Source organism: Phalacrocorax aristotelis, chromosome 8 (assembly GCF_949628215.1).
Source record: "Phalacrocorax aristotelis chromosome 8, bGulAri2.1, whole genome shotgun sequence".
Lineage (NCBI taxonomy): Eukaryota > Metazoa > Chordata > Aves > Suliformes > Phalacrocoracidae > Phalacrocorax > Phalacrocorax aristotelis.
In genome coordinates, this window is record NC_134283.1 from 5605266 (window position 1) to 5626404 (window position 21139).

Below are 21139 nucleotides of genomic sequence, written 5' to 3' on the forward strand. Positions count from 1 at the left end.
GTCTGTTTTGTGGAATAGGACGGAAATACAGACAAACATGAAAGTACGGAGGCCAGGTAACATAGGTGACGAAGGTGGTTCTCATAACATCTGCAGGAATTGGTTTCAAGTGGGGCCCATTTGTTTAAAAGCTAAACAAGTTTAGTAATTGGACAACCGACGCGGAGTTGTCAGGCTCCAGCTGGATTTTCTGCTGGTGTCCATCCCACAAACCAGCATGCTTTATCAAGGACAGCGAGCAGAATGCGGATCCCTCCATTTGGATGTTGCCCTGAAATATACAGAAGCCCCTCTCGAGTCTGGAAACACCCCAGCGTTTCCAGCACTGCGTACTTCAGGCAACCAGTGCAAAAAAACCCCACCAGTGCAACTCTTTTGATGGCCAGTGCAAGAACTCCTTGAGCCTGTGATGAAGGATTAGGAATGGTGAAGAGATAAATGGTCTCGGGGAGGGATGCAAGCGCCGGGCGCGCAGAGTCAGCTGTCCTCCTCCTCCTCCTCCTCCTCCTCCCTTCCGGTGCCTCGAGACTCGGCAGCTGGTGGAAAACACCCGCGAGGGCTGCCCGCTGGTCCCCCCGCTTTGCAACGGGAGGGAAGGGGCAGCGCCGAGGCACCGGTGCGCGGCGCGGAGCAGCGGCACAGGGCGAGCTGTGAGCGCGCAGCTCTTTGAGACACCGTCCTTGGTAAGCCGTCGTCCTCCCGCTCCGGCGTCTCTGCACCTCCCACAGCATCCCTGCGTCATCAGGCCAACGAAAGCTTCCTTCAAAGAAAACACAAAGCACGCAGCTAAAAGATACTCACTTACAGTTTATTTTTGCCTGAAATTATTTCACATCTCTTTGTACACAGCTACAGAACAGTAGTAGTAAACCATTGGTAAAAGCAACAGTGCTAAGGAAAATGTTGGCATAATTTTTATTTTATTCTTTTTTTTTTTTCCCCATACTGCATCCGCATACAGTTTGGGATTTGAAGGGGGGAAAAAAACCTGGCACACTATGCGAGTTAAGACTCAATTTCTGTTTCATTTATTAAAAAAAAAAACCCACCAAACCCCCCAAAAAAACCAGAACATGAGATTTGGGTCGGGGTTGTCTACATAGCAAAGTTTAAAAAAACAGAACAAAACAAAACAAAACCAAAAAACAAAAGCTTGGCTTCCATTGAATAAGATTAAATATATATATATTTATATATAAAAAAATTACATTGGCTGTACGTGAAACCTTGAGGTGCTGAAGAATAAAATAAAGGTGTTAAACAGAAGAAAAACTTCTTTTTGTTTTTTTTTTTTTGTTTGATTTTTTTAAATAAGCAGCTTTGTACAATGAAGGCTCATTATGAAAAAAAAAAAGTCAACAGCATAGTTATAAAAGAAACCACAATTTTTAAAAAATCATCTTCTAAGCAATTGTGGAATTTGAAAAATGTAGCAGTCACATTTACAGACAGGTCGGAGCTATCGCATCAGCAACAACGCTATTTTTTCAGTCTCCCCAGAGGAACATGCAGAACAATGTGTGCACAGAACAGGTAGGGGGAGGGAGGGGAGGGCGGAGAAGAGGAGGGGGGAAAAAAAAAAAAAAAACCAGAAAAAGCTAATGCACAAAATGGAGGGAGAGCTTTTTTTTCTCTTTTTGAAATATTGGACGTAAACAGAAAACAACCGAGGCAACTTGTATAAACTACAGAGGTTTGCAAATACCCCATTGGCAAAATAAACAACATCTTTTCCCCATCTCCCATGTTTAACCTGACACGGTTCGAAAGACTAAAGAAAGTTTTCAGACTTTGGAAGGAAATGTGACTTTTATTAATCCCTGCACCCCCTCCCCCACAACCACACCCCCTCGATAGGTCTTTTCCTTCCTATTTGATAACGTTTGAGGCATTTTGAAATCAAAAAGACAACGCGATGGATGTTGTGACAGAGAGGGAGTATAATACACTATGCATTACTAAAAGGCAATTCTTCAAGGAGGACGTTTCCTCTTAAAAAAAAAATAACAACAAGACAGCCAACTAGTTTATACAGTACTATACGCAAAAAAAGGGTAAAAGAATTAACAATTCATAAATAAAACACAGGTCCCAGACCTGTTATTTGTGAACCATTTTCTTAAATAGATGCATTCTGTAAATCTTATGTACAACAAAATTACTTTGCATAAACAACTGCAAGGACATGGGGGAGGTGGAAATCATATTGGTTTTGGTTTTCTTCTCTTGAGATTTTCGTAAGTGTGATTTTCTGGAGCAAAACTGATGAAAGAGGAGTTCTGACTGGACGGGTGCCAGCCAAGGAAACCCAGGTAAATAATGACAAATGAATATACTTTTTTTTTCTCCACACGGCATAAAACACAAAGGTAAATAAAATCCACAAAGGTGTTTTTTTTCCTCTTTATAATCTTCTTGCTGCTACAAAGTCTTTTTTTTTTTTTTTCCTTTTCAATTTAAATTACGTTGATTCCAAAATCACAAATCTGAAAGAATCCGGCCGGGTCCAGGCTTGCCCCGTCCCCCCCGACACACACAACGCCACTCCTCTACCCCACAATCACGACTCCTACCACCAAGTCCCAGGACTCGCTGCTCTACAGGTATTAGCCAAAAGTTATGTTCCGGTTTGTTTTTCTCTGTTTGTTTTAAAAATCTTTTCCTTCTGATGAGAAGCAAAAGAGAAGAGTCGGAGGCAGGGAGAGTTCACCATGCTTCGGTGTAGCGGACATCCACTTCTTTCAGATTGGGTAGTTTAGCCTGTGGGGAGGGCAGGAAAAGGTCAGAATTAATGACACGCATTCAGGACTCAGGAAAAAAGCTCCTGTCAAATCTGGACTGTCAGCAAACCAGGAGGATTGATCTATCGGCCACAAACTGCAGGAAGATGCGCTACGACCTGAGCCCTGCCGAGTGCTGGTGCCGAGTTCAGCAGCGAGCGGAAGCACACAGGTGTTAACGAAGGAACAAGACACCGAGCTTTTACAGACACACAAGACTAAGTCACACCTGCGGCAAAAACGAGCGGTTCTAGTAAAACCCAAGCGCCAGTGACCAGGTCCGGATCAGACCCTGATCTTTATTTTTTATACAAATGCTTAGCAAAATTTGTCTGTCAAACTCCAGCCGTGAAGGCAGTGGACTCAATCTGCAGCAGCCGGCCACATGCTCCTTCTTCAGCCTCCACACTAAGTCATTGCTTGATTTTTCCCTCCATCTATTAAAAAAATTTGGAGAGCGTTAGCAACTTTTGGTGTCTTTGTGGTCTCCTTTCCATAAATCCACTGCATTTGGACGTATTGTTCCTGAATTACCATGCGTGAGGCAGATGGGAATCGGTTGTTTGCACTGTTCCTACTTGTCAATCCCATTTCCATGCTCTCAAACCATAATTGTATGGTTAGTTCTCTCAAAACAAATAAACACATTTAATTAGGCTGGGGCATAATTGAGGAGTTGGAAGTTTCTAGGAGTCATTATTACCTCACTCCTTGATTTATGTGCACGCATATTTTGATAAGAGCTAGTCATAATCCTACAGACACTGCCAGCAAATAATTTTTCAGTTAGGCAATAATGACTTCAGTAGTGGGTGTTTATTTATTGTCTGGTTCAGCCTGCCTGGTACATATGTGGGTGTCTGTGTGTGTGCAAGCATGTTTAGTGGGGTGGGGGATGGAGCAGAGAGGAAATGTCATCACCGGCTTGTGCCCCGAGTGCTCTCGCAGACCAAGGGGAGAAGAAGGAAAGATTTGTATCAAAAATACGTTCTTTGAAGTCTGAACTGTTCTCAACAGACCTACAACCATGTGCCCCAGGGAAAGAAACTATTACCCTCCCTTTGAACACACACAGAGCTCTAAAAAAATGGCCACTAAGATAAATCTCAGCAAAAGAGGTGAGAGGGGAAAAAGTGACGCATGCCTGTTTTCTCAGCTTTTTTAATTCTCTGCAATCATCGAGACTTTGCTCAAAGCCAGTTTTGCTGTTTGCCCTGGCAAGTTACTTTCGTGCGTTGCCGCTAAGGACTGTTAATGCAATACCAGAGCAGAGGGAACCAGTTAGGAAAATATGAGTTTCGGTCTGAAGTTAGTGGCAAAGGGGCTCAGAAGCAGGGGTAGGACTGGAGGAGCCTGTCAGTAGACTCGATTTCAGAGCCCTGGGCCAAATACAGCATTGACCTTGATTGTCTGTAAGTGCCTGGGGCCTGATACAAGCTCCATTGTGTGAACCCATCTGCAAGCCAGCTGTTAATTCTAAGGACTTTTTCTTTGCATATACAATTGTGACACAAGTTTTGAAAACTTGATCTTGAAAAATCCATGCTAGCAGCATTGCAACTGAATCTCTGGGGGAGCCCTGGCTCCACAGCCAGAACCAAAGATACAAGTTTGCAGTGAATGTTGAAAGCAGAGCAGTTTCAGGACTTGCCTGGAGTTCAACACTCAACCCAAGGTTGTGACCTTTTTGAATAAACCTGGCACAATCTGAAGTTTCAACACACAAGACAACATAATGTGGAGTTTCATCTTCAGCACTTGGGTTTATAAGGTAAGACTTTGCGAGATATGACTCATGCAACACCAGAACAAAGACAAAGTCCACATGAAGTCATGAAAGCCAACGCATCTCAGGCAGTCTGTCTGAAACCACCTGGGGCCAACCCCCTCCCACAGCTACGTTCTAGTTCTTTACACCATTTTGCCGGAGCGGTTGTAAATTCACAGTCCAAATGGTAACACCAGACATCTTACATGTCAAACTCGGGAAGTGAGCGTTTGTGCAGGTGTTTCTGTTTAAAGCCCGGTTCCAGTCCAAGAGGCGTCAAGATAAACTTGCACCTTCCTCAATGCTTTTAATTCTCTCTTTGCATTCTGAATCAAAGCTCCATAATGCCGGTCACCCACGTTTACGACTGGTCCTGATAACAGTACAGGACATGGCTTTGGAGGGGTGCACTAGATTTTACCTGTCTGTGTATCCTCATCGGAAACAATCAATGTGCTCCTATTTATGAAATCTTTACTGTTGATAGCACTGGCAGAAAGATTCCGTTTCTGATTCCATTTCATAGTCATCCAATCAGCATATTAAACGTCTCCTGAGTCCATCAAAGCCAGCAACCTCAGAATGCTGTTTTCAGTCATTATCTCCCCAAAATAATCCACTTTACCCTCTTCAGATGACTTTCATGCTACCCACTCCACGGGGCCAGTTCTCTCTGCACTAGGCACTACCACCATGCACTTGCTAAATCCACAAGTCCTCCTGGGCCAGCTACTTCTCATCTTTAGTGGATGCAATTCAGAAATACCTTGAGATCTTCGTAGGTATCTGCTGAAAGTTTGGTGCTGTTCATATTTAAACTACACAGGCTCTTCATGGCTGAAAGAGAAAACACACAGATACTTATGATCATGCTGCATTTCTTAAAATACCAGACTTACAGTAGGCCAAAGCATAAACAAGACATGACTATGTGCAGCACTCTCAGGAAGAAGCTGAATAGTGTAAAATATAGAAGTACGAATGGATACACAGCTGTTTGGGCCCTCATCCAGGAAAAAGTCCCTATTTAGGAAGGGCATATGCTTAAGACCGCTGACTTCAAAGGAGTTCAGGCAACTTCTCATAATCAGTTTCCTGCTCATTATTCTGAATAGTGCCCGTTCTCAGTGCTCTGCATGGTGCATGCAGGGGCCATGCTGATCTAGCAGTCCTCCCTCTCCCTTCCCTCCCCCCCATTTCCATTTTGGGCTCCAGGACTTAGCAGAATAGTTTCCTAAGATGAGCCATAACTACTGGCCTGTCTGGCACGTCTGTGTAGGATCAAGCCTATTAAAGGAGCCCTTTAAACCCAAGAGGCGAGGTTTATAATACACTGTTGGATGTAGGAAAGGGTCTCATTCTGGCACGTCGAGCAGCTCTCAGCGCACAAGGGAATCCTGAATGCTGCTTCGACGGCCGCAGGCTGCCTTGCCCTATTTAAATTAAGAATGGCGAGAGTTTCACCTCTCCAAAAAAGAGGGAACAAAAAATTCCAGAGAGGGTACAAAACCTGCTGTGCATGACTGCTAAACTCACTAATAAGTTGCTGCGTAGCTTTGCAATCTTCCCCTCCTCACCACAAGGTCAGACTCGCACCCTGAGGGGACACCCGCAGGAGGGCGCTTGAAAAAAGCCTGGAAGTCCCAGGGCAACAGGTCGCCACGTGAGATCGAGACAAGCGCCACCAGTAAAGTCAGAGGCAAGACGTAGAGCATGGTCTGGGGCAACAAAGCCCACACAAGGCCACTAAGCAGGCTCAGATCACTGTCCTGCTTCCCCTGCCTGCAGCTGAGCGGCCGCTTGCGTGGGCAGGGAGGAGGGAAGTTTAAACCCAAACATGACCATGGCCTGGCCTAAAACCCTGCGGAAGCAGCGTTGTGGCAGCCAAGAAATCAGTCTTCTGTCTGAACCCACGTGAATTCCTCCGAACCCACATAATTTTCCTCTGTAGCTTATTTTGGTCACTTACAACTAAGTGCCAGCAGCCCAGCATCCGTGACAGGAGTCTCGCAGAGGTTGAGCACTTGCAGCATCGTGAGGTGTTCTGACAGGAGCCGCAACCCCGCATCTCCGAACTGTGGGGCACAAGCAAAGTTGTTTTCAAATAATCCATGAACGCCGTGTGCAATTACCTCAGTGCAAACAGGGCACATTAAATCGAGTTTTACAGAGGAGCCCTCAAAGCCACACTCAGACTGTTTACCGCAATCTCAAATGACAGGAGAGAAAGCAAATAGTTTTATCCCTATTTTGCAGAGGGGAACATAATAATTAAGTGACTTGTGCGCACTTAACCGCAGGCCATCATTTAATTAGAATGGTGCCTTTGAAGTCTGGACTTTGTATGAGAGCACTCCCACCCAGGCTATACAAGATGGTTATGGCAGTCTCAGCCAGTTCCCAACCACATCACAAAAAGAAGCATAATGCAAGTGGTATTAATTAGCTATTTTGGTCTCAAGAACAATGTACTATTGATTGGTAATTGTTCCATTGACCCACTTCATTTCTGCTGTTTCTAAATTCTAGATTAATGGAAACCAGGATATCGCAAAATAAAATGGAATCTGAACTATTTTTTTTTTTTTAATCAGCAAAAAAATCATCATACAGAAAACAGGCTCTTTGTCCAGTGAAATCAAACTCATTTTGGGCAAGAAGCATCAAAGTTTTAAAGTCCAAAAGTTACACTGTCAGGGCAAATCTGGAGGAGATAAAAGACAGTCTTAAAACAAGAAACCAATCAGATACTACTTCATATTCCCCACACAAAAAGGGGAAATTTCTGGGATACAGAAGTAGTTAGGAAAACAAAACAAGATATTTACATGACATTTGGGTGGAAAAAAAAATGCCGCTTTTTGTGGTTGCACTGAGAATAACCGTATTTTCAGCGATCTCTACAAATAGGTGCTAACAGAAAATGGGGAAAACCTATTCAGTGGAGAACCTCAGAAACCAAAACCAGGAGGGAAATGTAGAAGAAAAATTTCATTTTAAAAGCTCTTTCAATTAACAGCTGAATAATTTATTTAGTTAACTTGGCCTCTTTTTGCTTACAAAATAACCACATTCTCATTAGAGTTTCCTTCTATTTATTCACTATTCAAGTTTCTTTTTGTTGCTGCTGTTTTTAAAGAAATTCTGGTTGATGGGCATTCAGAGCAATTCACTGTCTGCACTGCACAGACTCTGTGTTTTGCTTGACCAGGTGACCTGCAGAGTGTCTTTTTTTTTGTCCTAAAGGGGTGAAAGGATAAGCACTTCTCAGATGAACACAGCACGTGTACTGTAACGTAAATGATATCAACAACGTCTAACTGGAACGTTCAACCCAAGATAACAGCAAGCCTTTTATAATTAAAAACAAAATAAAATGTTATTTTTTTAAAAAAAAAGGAAAAAAGAAAAATTAGCCTCCAAGATGAGCTAGACCCTGTAAAAATAGCATGAGGACAAACTCATCCTAAGCAAGCCTCTTCACGCACTCTTCTCATGCTGATGTAATGTGAAATTTCAGAATTAGTCAGCATTGGTTCCTGCTCTGAGTTTCAGTCTGCAAAGCACTTACCTGAGTTGACCACAGGTTCAGCTGCTTGAGTGAAGGCAGTTTAATGAGGTGCTCAGCACAAGCACTTGTCACATTGGTAAAGGCCAGGCTGAGGTTTTCCAAATTTCCAAAAGATCCCGAGCTTAGCAAGCGGGCCAGGTCTGCATCCTGAAAGCAAACAGATTGATAAGGAAGATTATTGACTCCTCAGCCTGCAATCATCTGCAGTGCTGTCACTGATACTGTTAGCCACCGACAGTTGCACAATTGTACCGCTTGTTTACAGTAATAGAGAACCACACAGAGAAGTTTCCGTTTGTTTGGCAAGCAGCTGGGCTCTTGTGGCAGCATTGCTTCACACACCCTGGGAAAAATGTAGCCAGACACGAGGACAAAAATTTTCTTTGTGTGTGTATCCTTATGGGACATGAAGGCTTCAGTGTCAGAACAAATGTCAAAGGAGGGTCTTTTAACTTAATGAAGATTTCACTGCAAGTTCTAGATCCAAACTGGGTTCAGGACCATTACCTGGCTTCAGTGAAGTTAGTCTGGGTTTACACCAGGCTTAACTGCAACAGTGATGGGTCTCTTTCAGACTTTCATGTCTAAGATCCTGAACTGGACATTGTGAAGCCTGCTTCTTATTGCAAAATTCTGTCCCCAAACCTACCATTAGATTCTTCTGTAAATTCCAAATCTGTGCACCAGTATAAATCTGACAGTCTGATGCTTGTACTGACATTGGAAACTGCTGCACAGACCCAAGAGCAGAAATGTGCCCTTATTTGTGTAAACTCCAGTTGTGTTGACAGAGCAAGTGGAATGGCTCCCCTCTCAACTGACCAAAACTGCTGTGCCATATGGCAAACATAAATCAAGTGTTTAAATACGGAAAGATAAAGCTTGTTTTCCTATTGACATGATTAACTTACTGTGGATTTGGATGGCAGTGTTAACCTTGTGGGACCACCTTTCCTTTGCTGTAAGAGAGAAGATATTTTGGTTAAACAAGTTGCCGTTCTACATTTCAGACCAACTGCAGTATAGCAAGCTCTTCACTAGAGCAAACCTTGCTCCAATTTCAAAGCTCCCTGCCCACCCTTCCACCTCTTCCCTGCTTTTTCTGCACTGACAGGGATTTTTTTCTGAGTCTGCTAGATGCAGGCCTGTTGGTACCCAGGGGACCTCCACTAACCACAGCTAGCGGTCTTCGTGCCACAGGTCAGCATGTCGCCCGATTCAGCCTGCCATTATCTGGTTACTTTAACTTTAAAGGAAACAGCCTTAAAATGCAGGCTAAGATAGCAAAGGGGGTGAGACTGCACAGCTGATAAAATAATGTGTTTGACTTCAAAAAAAGCATATACTTTTCAGGCTAGGAGCAGGGGTTAAGGAAGACAAATACAAATGTGAAAGAGGGAAGAGGAAGATTGTGGGTATGTTTGCATAGGTGAAAAAGTGCTAATGAAAGCAGACCCATCTTCAATTTGTAGATACTGTCTTTAAAGTCAGGAAAAAAAAAAATTCTCATAGGGTCTATCTCTGAGAACTAGACCTAAAGACCATCTCAGTGAAATGTTGTGAATGTCAAAGCATTAAGAAATGCTGGCCAGCACTAGAACCATTTGCTACTCATATGTCAAAAGGTGGCAGAATTTGACAAGCTGACTTGTAAGATCTTAGGACAGCAGGATTCACCTTTATTCTTTCACACAAATTCTAAGCAGTTATTGAATATCATTCATAAACATAGTATGGGATTAGACACATCAGTAAATATCACACAGTATATATATTCACAATAAAATCCTCCAAATACTGCTCCCATCCTGTTGTTAACTGGGAATTTCACACCCTGCTTGTCTTTCTTTTGTACCTCCATTTCTGGAGAGTACAGACCACAATGTGCTATGGCAATACTGCATGCAGGGCGACATACCAGCTCTTTTAACTCCCTCTGCCTGTCACACAGCTGTTCATACATTCTCTTTCCCACGTCTGTGCTTTCCAGAGTAGAGATGATCTGGAGCTGGGTGTCGTTATTATCGATGATGTTGTATTCCAGCATCAAACACAAAATCTAGCAGCAGAATCAAAGAAGAGTGGTCACTGCAGTGCTTACATTCAATTGCTTCCAAATACCCTAATTACACTGGGCATGCTAGTTTAAATTACTGGATAAGTTAGAGCATGCATTATGCAGGCTAGATTAGAGGATCTTAGCAACACTTACTGACCTTCCAACACAAGAAACCAATTTTTTATTCATAAAGAATGAACTCTAATCTCTGAAAGCCAGCCTATCTATCCTGTCTTCCATTAGTGCTCATTCCTTCTGACTGAGAGGTGCAATTACTTTGCATCAGTCCTGGAAGATGGCTTCATGCCACAGCCCTCTTCAGGACAGGTACAATTGATCCAGTGTGTCCCAGGTACACCGGCTAGACTGCAGATTGGCAGACTTGGGACATTACAGATGAGCAGTAGGGCCAAGCGGTTCCCTAAGCGCTGGCGGTTCTGTGCAAACAGAATGCATGTGAAGTATATCCAGTCTATGAGTCAGGACGGTGAAAGGCCAGAGAAACTCCAAGAGAAGGTGATGCTGGGAGCTCGCTGCTGTGGCCAGGACACCCTCCATCTCATAGGAAACATGCCTGACTCACTCCTGGGCAAGGGTCTGCCAGGAGCAAGCCACACACCAGGGAATGATTCCAGTGGGTCACTTGGGCTTAGGACACAAGCTGACCCCTTCATGCTGCCTTTCCTTTTCAGCTACATATCAAGCCATTGTAATTAAAATGCAAAGATTTTAGTTCCTCCATAATTTTAATTATTTTTAACAAAAAGAAAAATCAAGGAACATTATACTCAGATTCATGCAGCACACTCTATTTACTGAACCACATTAGCATGCAGATCTAAGTCAATGAAAATTGTAACTCCTTCTAACTATTTAACGACCCTCTATTTCCTTTTAAAATATATTATGACATTTATCGAGAAACTTCTCTAGAAACCCAGAAAAATATGTATAAACCATTAGTGCAACAAAAATAACCAGTCATAAGCACAAAAATAGTGTATTAACAGAAGTAAATAACATTTTGTAAATGCATCTCTTGTGCACTGCTCATTTTGCAGGTGGCAAGACAAGCATTAGGCATTTAGTAATGGAAAAACCTTGTGGTCCTGAATTCTGACCCCTTGCCACAGCCTATAACATCATGGCCATTTATTTCCCATCTTAGTCTCTCCAACTGAATTATGGCAAACAATCTCTGTCTCCAAAAATTCTTGCACCCACCTTTAATGTAATTCACACTCATATCTGCAGAACAGCAATGTTTCGTTCCACTTAAGAGAAACACAACTGCTCACTGCTGGTGTTTGATACGACACAAACCTGAACTCAGCTTCTCTAGTTCCACTAGATCTAATTCTGGGAAAGGCAGCGTGAAACCGAATCTGAATACTGCTCGTAAACAACTACGTATGTTTAGGGCTTACCTCTACCATCGTCTGGTTACCCCTCAAAGCCAGTAGCATGCAAGGTCCTAATTTATTTTCAGCCAGTGAAAGCAGGAACTTCTTCGTTTTATAGCAGGATCCCATTAAAATATGAACCTATTTGAGAAACAGAACTAAAATTAGAGGTGTAAGCCTAAGAAACTCATATACCTCTGGAAGGGACATTGTTACACAGTCAAACAAATTTAAGTATTTCCAACAAACCTAAAGAAAAGGAGGCCCTCGTTACAAGTATGGTTGCAGTCTCTCAACAGCTTTATCGCTGATTGGAAGTGACTTTTTGAAAAAGGTGATGCCTAGTGAGGTCTGAGGGAGCGGGTAGCTTTCCTCCATAGAGAAGCTCAGCTGACAGCCCAGAGGCCTGATATAGGCTCCCCAGGGAACATCAGAGCAGCTGTGCAATTGCCCCCAGCCCCAGTAACATGATGAACCCAGCCCCAGGGGAACCACGGGAGATTTTGCTTTTGCATCTGTTTGCGGTTCAGTTTCTCTGGAAATGCCAGCTGGTGAGCAAGGGTTGTGTGGGCTGGATGTCTAGGTAAAAGGCAGTGGTGCTGGCAATATGCTGGCTGAACACTAGCCTTGGTTAACGGGTGCTGACAGACAAAATCACCTGTTCAGAATGAACAGGCAGGAGCTGACAGGGAAAGGAAGGAGTGCCTTAAGAAAATCCAGCGGTCCTGAGCCCTAAGTCAGAGATTCTTTCATGTGCTTTCATGCTCTTGGGTCATTATCTTGCTTTCCCTTTTGCTCAGTTTTCCCTGAAAGGAAAGAAATGCTGAGAACACTGCCTCAGTAAGACTCCTTCACGTCCACTAGCTAACAAAAGTGTCCTGTAGACTCTCTCCTAGCTCCAGAAAGCATCGGATGATATCACATAGTAACACCTAAGGAAGAAATGCAAAGACACTTGTACAAATCAAATATGAGCCTCTTCTCACAGAAGAGGTTGGCAATATTGCTTCCCATTTAAAAGCCCTAGAGATTAGCTGCAGAGAATTTTGGGTTCCTATCTGAAAGTCTTATTTTATGGCCCAGACAGCTGATTCACCAGCTTGATGGCAATGCGCTGTGTCAGAATTTGTAGTTTACAACGACCTCGGCAGTAAGAGCTCCATTATGTAGACTCAGCATCAGTACTACTCTACAGTAAGACTGCAAATATGTTCTGTGGTCCTCCTGGTTCGTGGTATTGCCTGGACTGTGTCCATTACTGCTGAACATATCGCAATCATGCCATGATGGGGTCAATTCTATGCAGATCATGTGCTACCATGCAATAATTCTTCATGGCTTCATTATCAGCAAGGCCTTTAGAAATAACACAAAACCTTTTCTTCTTAAGTACCCGTCAGCTCAGGTGGCCTTTAAAAACAGTGAACTTCAGGCCAAAAGAATTTCATTTCATATAATTATCATTAAGCTTTTTTGGAGGTTTTGAGTGATGGAAAATACTGACACTAACACTAATGTAAGGTCCATCTCAGAACAGGATGTTTTTCAAACTTGATGGTTAGTCGTTAGCAGCTCTTTAAGTATTTATCAACATCCTTGCAAAGGGCAGAGTACCCCATATTAATGTGTGCTTTCTCACGCACGCCATCTCCTGATGCTCATAAATATCCTAGACCACAAAAGCTCTCAAGAGAAGTAATACAGTTCTGAAGAAATTTTCTTTTCAAACATAAAAAGACATAGAATCAGTGAAGAGGGATGAAACCTTTTGTGAACAGTCTTTGTCCATTATCTGTTTCAAAGGTATCTGGTCCATCTGAATTTAAGAGTACAGAGAGACATGCATGTCCTTTATGTCCCAAAATGTTCAGCATGTGGGAGATACACAGTGTAGATCCCCTCTGACAGTCACTTCACTGTATACCCAACAGCCAACTTCAACACAGGTTTTTCCCCTTACCAGGGAAATAAAATAATATAATTTCCATCTTACTTGCTATATGGAGAATTAAGACACACTGAGACCTACGTGACTTGACCCAGGTTGCATAGGAAGACAGGCCAGCATCAGTTATTAAAACCTGTTGTTTTCTGTCTAGCTCTTCTAAGAGTTACAAAAGAAATAACTGCAGGAAATGGAATGCTGCCTTCTAATTATACCTCCCCACAACAGTGTAATTGGGCAGAGAAACGACCAACACATTTTTATATGTATCTGTCCATCCTTTGATTAATTCAGTGTTACTGTTGCTTTTAAAATCCAGGGTAGCCTATAAATGAAAACTATAGGTGTGGGTGTGCAGTACAGTCTGCCTTCCCTGTCCGCCAGTTTTCCGTATTCTCTGAGTTATTTTATACAGACACACAAATGCACATCTATAAATATAAGAATACATAACATACATATGCACACACATACATGCGTGGTTTTCTGCATTACATCACCAGTGAAAAAACACGTCAAAGTTCAAAAAGAGAAATCTAACATGTTAACCCAATTGCAACTGCAAGGAAGTTCAATGGATTTGGTGATATAAAGATTTAGATTTCCTGTAAACACTTGTGGTTTACAGAACCATGATTTTAGTAAGTTTTTGACAAAAGCAAGTAAAAATTGTTACTGCCAGCTACGCATTAGCTACTTACTGCAAAGAAGTTACTAAACTCACATTATTGCAGACACGTACCATACTGGCAAACAGCTCTCCATCATCATCACATGCCACTCCTCCAGGGCTGTAGAGCTGGAACCAGCCGTCTTTGCCAGCCCGCACACTCAGCAAACATGAGTGGACCTGCCAAAAAGTGAAGACATTGGGAAGGTTACAGTTCCTGCCAGTAATCACCAGCATCTCCCACACTGGGCCAAAAGAAGTAACTCCACAAAACTGGGGACTGCTGGAAGTTTCATGGTTAATATCCCAGTCTACTGAGCTGAAGGCAAGTTTCCACTCACAGAATCCATTTTTTCAGTATAAACAAGGAGGGAAGCCATACCACTGCTAATTGCATGGCCTTTTTCATTCCCTTTACACAAATCAAACACAAAATGGCTCTAATCTACAACAGATCCTTTCACTTGGGAAAAAAAAACCACACCAAAAACAACAAAAAAAGACTCACATTTCTGAGCTTCTGCCATTTTCCCCCATCCTCCCAGCATGAGTGTCTATAATTCTGATGTGAGCTGCATACCAAATGCAGTGGCTGATGGCTTGCTCATTCCAATCATTAAAAATTCCTATTACTCCTGCTCTAAGAAAACTTGACCAGAGTCAGGGTAAAGGAAGTCCACAAGGAAAATTCAACAGGGATAAGACAGAAGTTGCACAGAACAACTGTCACCAGTGAGCAACCATTAGCCTAAATTCAGCCCACTGTAGAGATTACTATATATAGTCCCACAGTTTAACAGAGGAGTCATAATTAAGTTGTTTTTTTTTTTCCCCCTCTTGAAGAGACAGATGTTCTATTTCAATTTTTGAGGCAGGGAGACAGGGGACGACAGGTAAAGTCCATGTTCTTCCCCTTTGGGCATGTAACACTAGTGACGGATGAAGTCCTGGTGCCATTCTAAGACAAAAAGGTCTCTCTTATCTGACAAGGATGACTGCTGCTCAGAAAGGCTAAAACCATGAAACCTAGGAGGTCTGGGCAATGATGATGACACAGCCTCCTCACCCACAGTTTGGGGGAGCTTTCTTCCGTTTAAGCCAACATCAAAAATTAACGCAGATGAGAGGTTCCCTCTGACGCAGCCAGAGCTGGTGATGTTGAAAAAGCTACATGTGCAGCTATGAAGCAGTCAGCCACTGTGAGGCTACAGCTATGCACTCATTCCAGTAACACACCTCCCACCCCCTTTCTCCTGCTAATTCATGAGAATTACGGTCATTTTCACACAATGTAACTGAAACGCAGCTAAATAAAACCTGTTATTTTGTAAGCAGTATGGATCCATGCATTGTGCTACCCTTTTTTTTTTTGCACGGAAGATGAAAAGCTCTGAGAGATTCAACAGAGTGGGAAAATCTTGCTGGTTGCAGTTACTGTGGGGCAAGGATATCAACTGATGCCAGACAAGGAGGTCACAACACATGTTTATACGTAAAGCAAGAAACCATTCATACTAAGACCGTGTGCCCTGAGTAGCTATTACTCCCTAAGAGACTTAAGCACAGCAAAACCACGCCATGTTTTGAAACAATCTACTTAAGGAGAGATCTTCTGGACAAGTATACTTGCAATCCCTCCCTCTGTGTAAACTGGCAATAAACTCACTTCTTGCCTCGGGTCTTCTGCAAATCTCTGAATCACGTATTTCAGCTCCCTGAAAAAAAAAGTTAAAAGGACAACAATAAGCACTTGCTGGTTGCAGTATTCACACAAGTGTCACATTTCTCTTGGATTACACTTTAAACGATATATATTCATACATTTTAGAGAGAAACAAGTTGAACTGCTTCCACTGGAAGGAAATATAAGGTCTAAAAGTGATTGCCAAGGACAGTGTCTATTCACAATAGTCTAGAAAAGCTTTCAGAGATGTGCAGTGATGAACTGGTTTGTAAATTCTGTAAGCATCCAGTGTCTTTAGTCCTTGGGCTCCTGCCGTCACAGTAAATTACAAAGAAAACTACATCTTTTTATTGTTAACAGAACATGCTCACAGCCTCTCACAGATAAAAAAAATTAGAGGCACATGATGAATAATGCATCATTGCTATTATTGACTAGTACAAGTATTTTAAGTAATTACCCCCTTTAATAAAACAAACAAGCCCCACAAACTTACTTTGTGAATTTCTCATGTGCAAGAGCCCTGAAATGTAGAACAGAAAACAGAAGAATATGAGGATTTGAAAGAAGGGGGGGAGGGGGGAGCAAAAACCAAATAACCACTTTTCAGCCCTTTCCAGAAAAGAAAAGGATTCGCTAAGCAATTGCAGCACACAAGACAAAAAGAATAACCTCTCCAGAAACAATCAGGTAAAGCCTCCTTCATTAATCTACGGGGAAGAAAAATGAAGGGGGGCAGGGGCCGGAAATTACTTGGAACAAATCTTGTAGCTCTTCCTGAGTCCTGTCTTAGGCAATACTCTGATTAACATCGGTGGGAGTTTTGGGTCAGAAGAAAGAAGTAAGAGACTTACAATACAGCTATATAATTACACACAGAATTTTGGCTACCTCCAAGAGCCAGGTGAATTCTTTAACTGCAATGCAATTAAGGTATGGTCACAACTAATTAACACCATACATCAGTAAAGCAATTAATGGTCATTCTGTGCAGAGCTTTGCATCGTGGTATGGTTTACACCTCCCCCAGGACTCACGTTTGGCTTAGGTAAATGATGCCTCTGTTGCCTATCTCTGGGCTCTTGCTGTAGCCCAGGTAACCTGGCACGGCGGATTAGACCTCTCTGATTCAAGACATCAGGTCATTAGGGGATGTGATAAGCTAGCAAATTGTACAATTATAGGTTGTAATGTTTGTCCGTGGAGGTCTGCATTTTACAAACACTACTGTTCATTAATAGGTTTCCGAGGGAGCTTGGCTGATGCGTAGGGTAGCTTCTTCATTTAATCCAAAATACAAACAATACAAGTCTCTGTGATGCCAGTAAAGTACCCTCCTCCACTAAATCTCTTTCTTTACTCTCCTCCTCACCAGCTTTCCTTCCTTTCTTGTCTGCCTGTCACTAGTTAACCATTTTTCTCTTCAGAATCACATTAGAGAAATGGGGAAGGACATGAAGATGGGGAAGTCTTCACGTCCCTCTGCATCATCCAAAATCAGCTCTAGATTCTAAATCAATACTAGAGGCACAAAGCGTCTATTACCCTCAGTTTTTGGCTGACATTACATTTCCCCATGTTACAACAGTAAGAATAACCCAGTAAATACTAAGACAGTGCACACTTACTCCTTGGGAAATGGGATAGGTTGAAGCAAGCTGGCCAGTGCTGGTCTCCAGTCATCATAGTCTGACCTGAAAAACGAACATTTTATGAATAAGATACCTAGTATTGTATATGGTTTGTTAACAGTTCAAGGAGTCAAAAGCTTTTTACTGCCCGCACCAACAACACTTCTGTTTTACTGAGACACTCTAAAGATCTATGGTGGCATTTCCCTTTCCATTTCCAGCACATTCTCCACTGAGGCACAATAAATCTGGTATTTACCATGACCTCCAGAGAGGCCTTCTTTATGTCAACTTAAAGACATTTGCTGTTTATGAAACCTGTTGACATTTAATCACTAAGTAATACTTTCATCTAAGTTGGTACAGCAATTACCCAGCCATTGCTATTTACAGCTCTGCTCTGCATTTAATTGGAAGTGGGTTTTTTCTATAAAACATAAGCCATTTGTAAAAACAGACACACACACAAAAATTTTTTACCTTAGCACATAGGAATGGGTCGGTTTGAACAGTACAAAGCTCTTACTTATGAGCGAAGAAACTAGAGAAGGAAGCATTGTCAAAATTATTGAGTGAAAGAGGACAGATGAGGATAATCACAGCTGACAGCTCAGACCAGTGGACCCTGTAAAAAGTCTCTCCTCTCTTTTGTGTTAGCACCAGATCCCAGGTGATGCATTTTGTTTTCATCTCTGCTGTCAACATACAGAACTGTCCTTCTCTGAGGAGCCATTATAAGGGGATGCTCATGTGAACCAGGATAAAAAGAACATTTTGCTTTATAGCACGCACTGGTCAGTGCAAACTAACCCGCAGCATAACATTTCAATATGCCTGCAAAATGCCAGCTCCTTGAGCACATGTGGTGAAGCAGGTATAACTTCTCATGTAGGAATGGCACTTCGCACACTGCCACCCCTCTCCTTCAAATGATCTCAAAATATTTAGTGATTAGGTAGCACTAATTAACTGCCATACCAACGAACTGCAACAATGGGTACAATCATTGTAAGATGGATGAAGTGAAGAACACAGAAAGTAAGAGAATTTGGCAAGTCAGCAAAATGGGGCACAGAACAAACCAGCCAAAGCCCAGATCCTGGCACTGCCTGCTAGGCCACTCTTGCTCCAATTAATACCAATGAGTACACACAGAAGTAAATGTAGTAAACCTCATATGAGGTGAAACACCTTGGGATGTCTGTGGAAGACAATGTAGAAGAGCCTGCCATCTCCTTTTACTGCTGTTACCCTTTGGATTTCAGTTTTAAAAGCCAGATTATTGGCTGCAGCTTACTGCAAACTTGGCACAAAAGTATGGTGTTTCTTTAGTAAGGAACGAAGTGTAATGTTCTCAAATGGACAGCATCTACTGATAGTAGATCATTAGAAACCGACAACATATGCACAGGAAATGTTCCAAAATAATGCAGTTTTTGCAAAGAGAAGGTTCTAGCCCAGAGAAATTGAAGTTGGATGCATTTCCAATCCTCTCATCCATTCTTTGACAACATAAACCAGAGATTTCCATAAACTAATAATACACATGATATCAGACAGTCCACAACTGTTCATAGGCACATTCATAAACACAAGGAAAACTTATGTGCATGAGCAGTATTCTTAAGAAGCAACATGCTGAGACATTTTAATTGAAGGGATACTACTCATGATGTAAAACTCAACCAGGGAGGCACTTATCACTTCCCAAGAGTAGTATGAGTTCAGGTTTCAAAAATATATAACATCTCATGCAAATAACCAAACCACAAGAACAGCTATGATCTGATAGTACCTTAACATCTTAAAAAGCAGATGAATGCTGTACAAAAGCACTGTGGGGTGGGTTAGTAGACCTTCCACGCTGCTGTGCAAAAGTCCCAAGTTCAATACAGACACTTTTCTTTCCCATGCTAGGTGCGACTTAGCACAAAACTAAATGCCTATAATTTTGGTAGGCAACTTCAGCAAGTCATCCTGCCCTTTTCATGAGTGCATTACCAGATAATCCTAGCAGGTACTTTCCAGTAATTTCCTGAAATCCCTCTACCAAGAGGCCAAGAACCACAACATCGTGTTGAGTTCAGGGAGATGTCTCATCTCCCACCTGCAGTTTGCTGAACAGCCATAAAAGCACTTAGGTACAAGGCTGGGGCTTAAAGGCAGGTAGTTCAGCAATTGAGGTGGCCAGGCAAAAATCTCAGTGCTCGTTCTCTTCAAAACACCGAACAAACAACATTGGAGAATCCTGCCTATGTGCACTAATAAATACAACTTGTTTATTTTCCTCTTGTTATCATTAGCACTTGAGGTACAAAGCATAGTGCACGTGAAGCTACAGTAACCCAAAAAAGAAACCTCATGCCCATGCCAGTTGCCCTAGAAGCCATTGAGCCTAATTTCCTCCTCCATCAAGAATTCTGTTTTCTGGTCTGAATTAGGAGCACCTCTGAGATAAGAGGTATTACACTAACCTGAAGTGAGCATGAGTCCATGGCAGATAGAGCACTGTGTGATCACCCATTCACAAGGTTCTTTCCCGAGACAAAAAACCCTTATGTGCTTAGACACTAAACAAATAAGGAAGATGACAAACTCTGTTTAGTGCCTCAGAACATCAAGACATGAAGGAGGACTTCATTACAAGGCGTTGTTTTTCCACTTTGTCTGTGTAAACTGAATATCGTGAAACACCTGAGGATGATGCTTGTTATATAAACTGAAATAAGTCAAGGAAACATCTGACGTAGCACCTCTAAGATGAGCTCTCTGGGTTCTTTTAGCAAAGCTTTGACTAATTAAGGCTCTCTACAAAACTATTTGTTGTTTCTGACCTACAGACAAATTGAACGGATTGGTGACGCAGAACTCTGACCTGTGTTTGGATTCATCTGAAAGTCTCTCATTTACCTATCAGGTCTCTGTAGGAGCTAGACAATGCAGCCATGAGAAGTGCCAGAGGTCTCTGATCCACAGAACCTGGGTTTTGCTATGTTTGTTAGGTGTGAGAACATAGTCCAGACCACAAGAAGTAGTCTGACTTTGAGTCAGCACCTTATCTCCACTCAAACATCCATTTCTGTACTCAGGATGTTGTGTGCTCCTCCCGTTACCATGTACATCCCCAGCAGCAGTCAGTCCTGCAGTGCTGTCCTCTTGGGATCACTGCTGTGCCCAAGGCTCAACTCACCCTCCACATCACAGCCCCGCTTCTCGCAAACGACCTCTGGGTGCAGCCTGAACGCTGGCCCTGGAGAGCTCGTGCATGGAACTCAAGTGCTGGCGTTTGGGCCCTCAAAGAACCGACAAGTCTAATCAGCAGTCTTTTTTTTTAAATATACACACTCTTTGGAAATTCCTACTAAACCAGTAGCTGATTTTACTCTCCAAATTAGACATTTTTATTGGTAGATGCAAACAACTTTAAGAGCAGATTTTTAAGCAGAAGAGACCCCAAAAGCCAAAAGGCTGAGTTAGGAAATTCAAAGGTATTAAAGGTGTTCCACATCACATGAGAAAAAGCACCTACAAATCCCTCCTAACAGAAGCTTAAAAGCTGAGACCCAGTGGGAGGCCTAGTTCCTGTGACATCTCAGGTTAAGTGTTACACCACTAAAATTCCTCCTTG

The 21139-nt window shown here is 42.4% G+C and overlaps 1 protein-coding gene across 5 annotated transcripts in view; it reads right to left on the minus strand.

Annotated features, from left to right (window-relative positions):
- Positions 1-2461: 2461 nt before the first annotated feature.
- CMIP (c-Maf inducing protein) overlaps positions 2462-21139 on the minus strand; it is a 136473-nt gene continuing 117795 nt past the window's right edge. For 4 of the 5 annotated variants that reach the window (XM_075101295.1, XM_075101298.1, XM_075101297.1 and 1 more), the window contains exons 11-21: positions 17509-17574; positions 16377-16403; positions 15863-15911; positions 14251-14376; positions 11606-11722; positions 10038-10178; positions 9031-9078; positions 8120-8266; positions 6518-6623; positions 5315-5385; positions 2462-2760 (exon numbers count right to left, since the gene is read on the minus strand). In XM_075101295.1, the coding sequence (XP_074957396.1) occupies positions 2707-2760; positions 5315-5385; positions 6518-6623; positions 8120-8266; positions 9031-9078; positions 10038-10178; positions 11606-11722; positions 14251-14376; positions 15863-15911; positions 16377-16403; positions 17509-17574 (952 nt within the window). In that variant the 3' untranslated portion in view covers positions 2462-2706. The remainder of the gene's footprint in view (positions 2761-5314; positions 5386-6517; positions 6624-8119; positions 8267-9030; positions 9079-10037; positions 10179-11605; positions 11723-14250; positions 14377-15862; positions 15912-16376; positions 16404-17508; positions 17575-21139) is intronic. The other variant, XM_075101296.1, reaches the window with a different exon arrangement.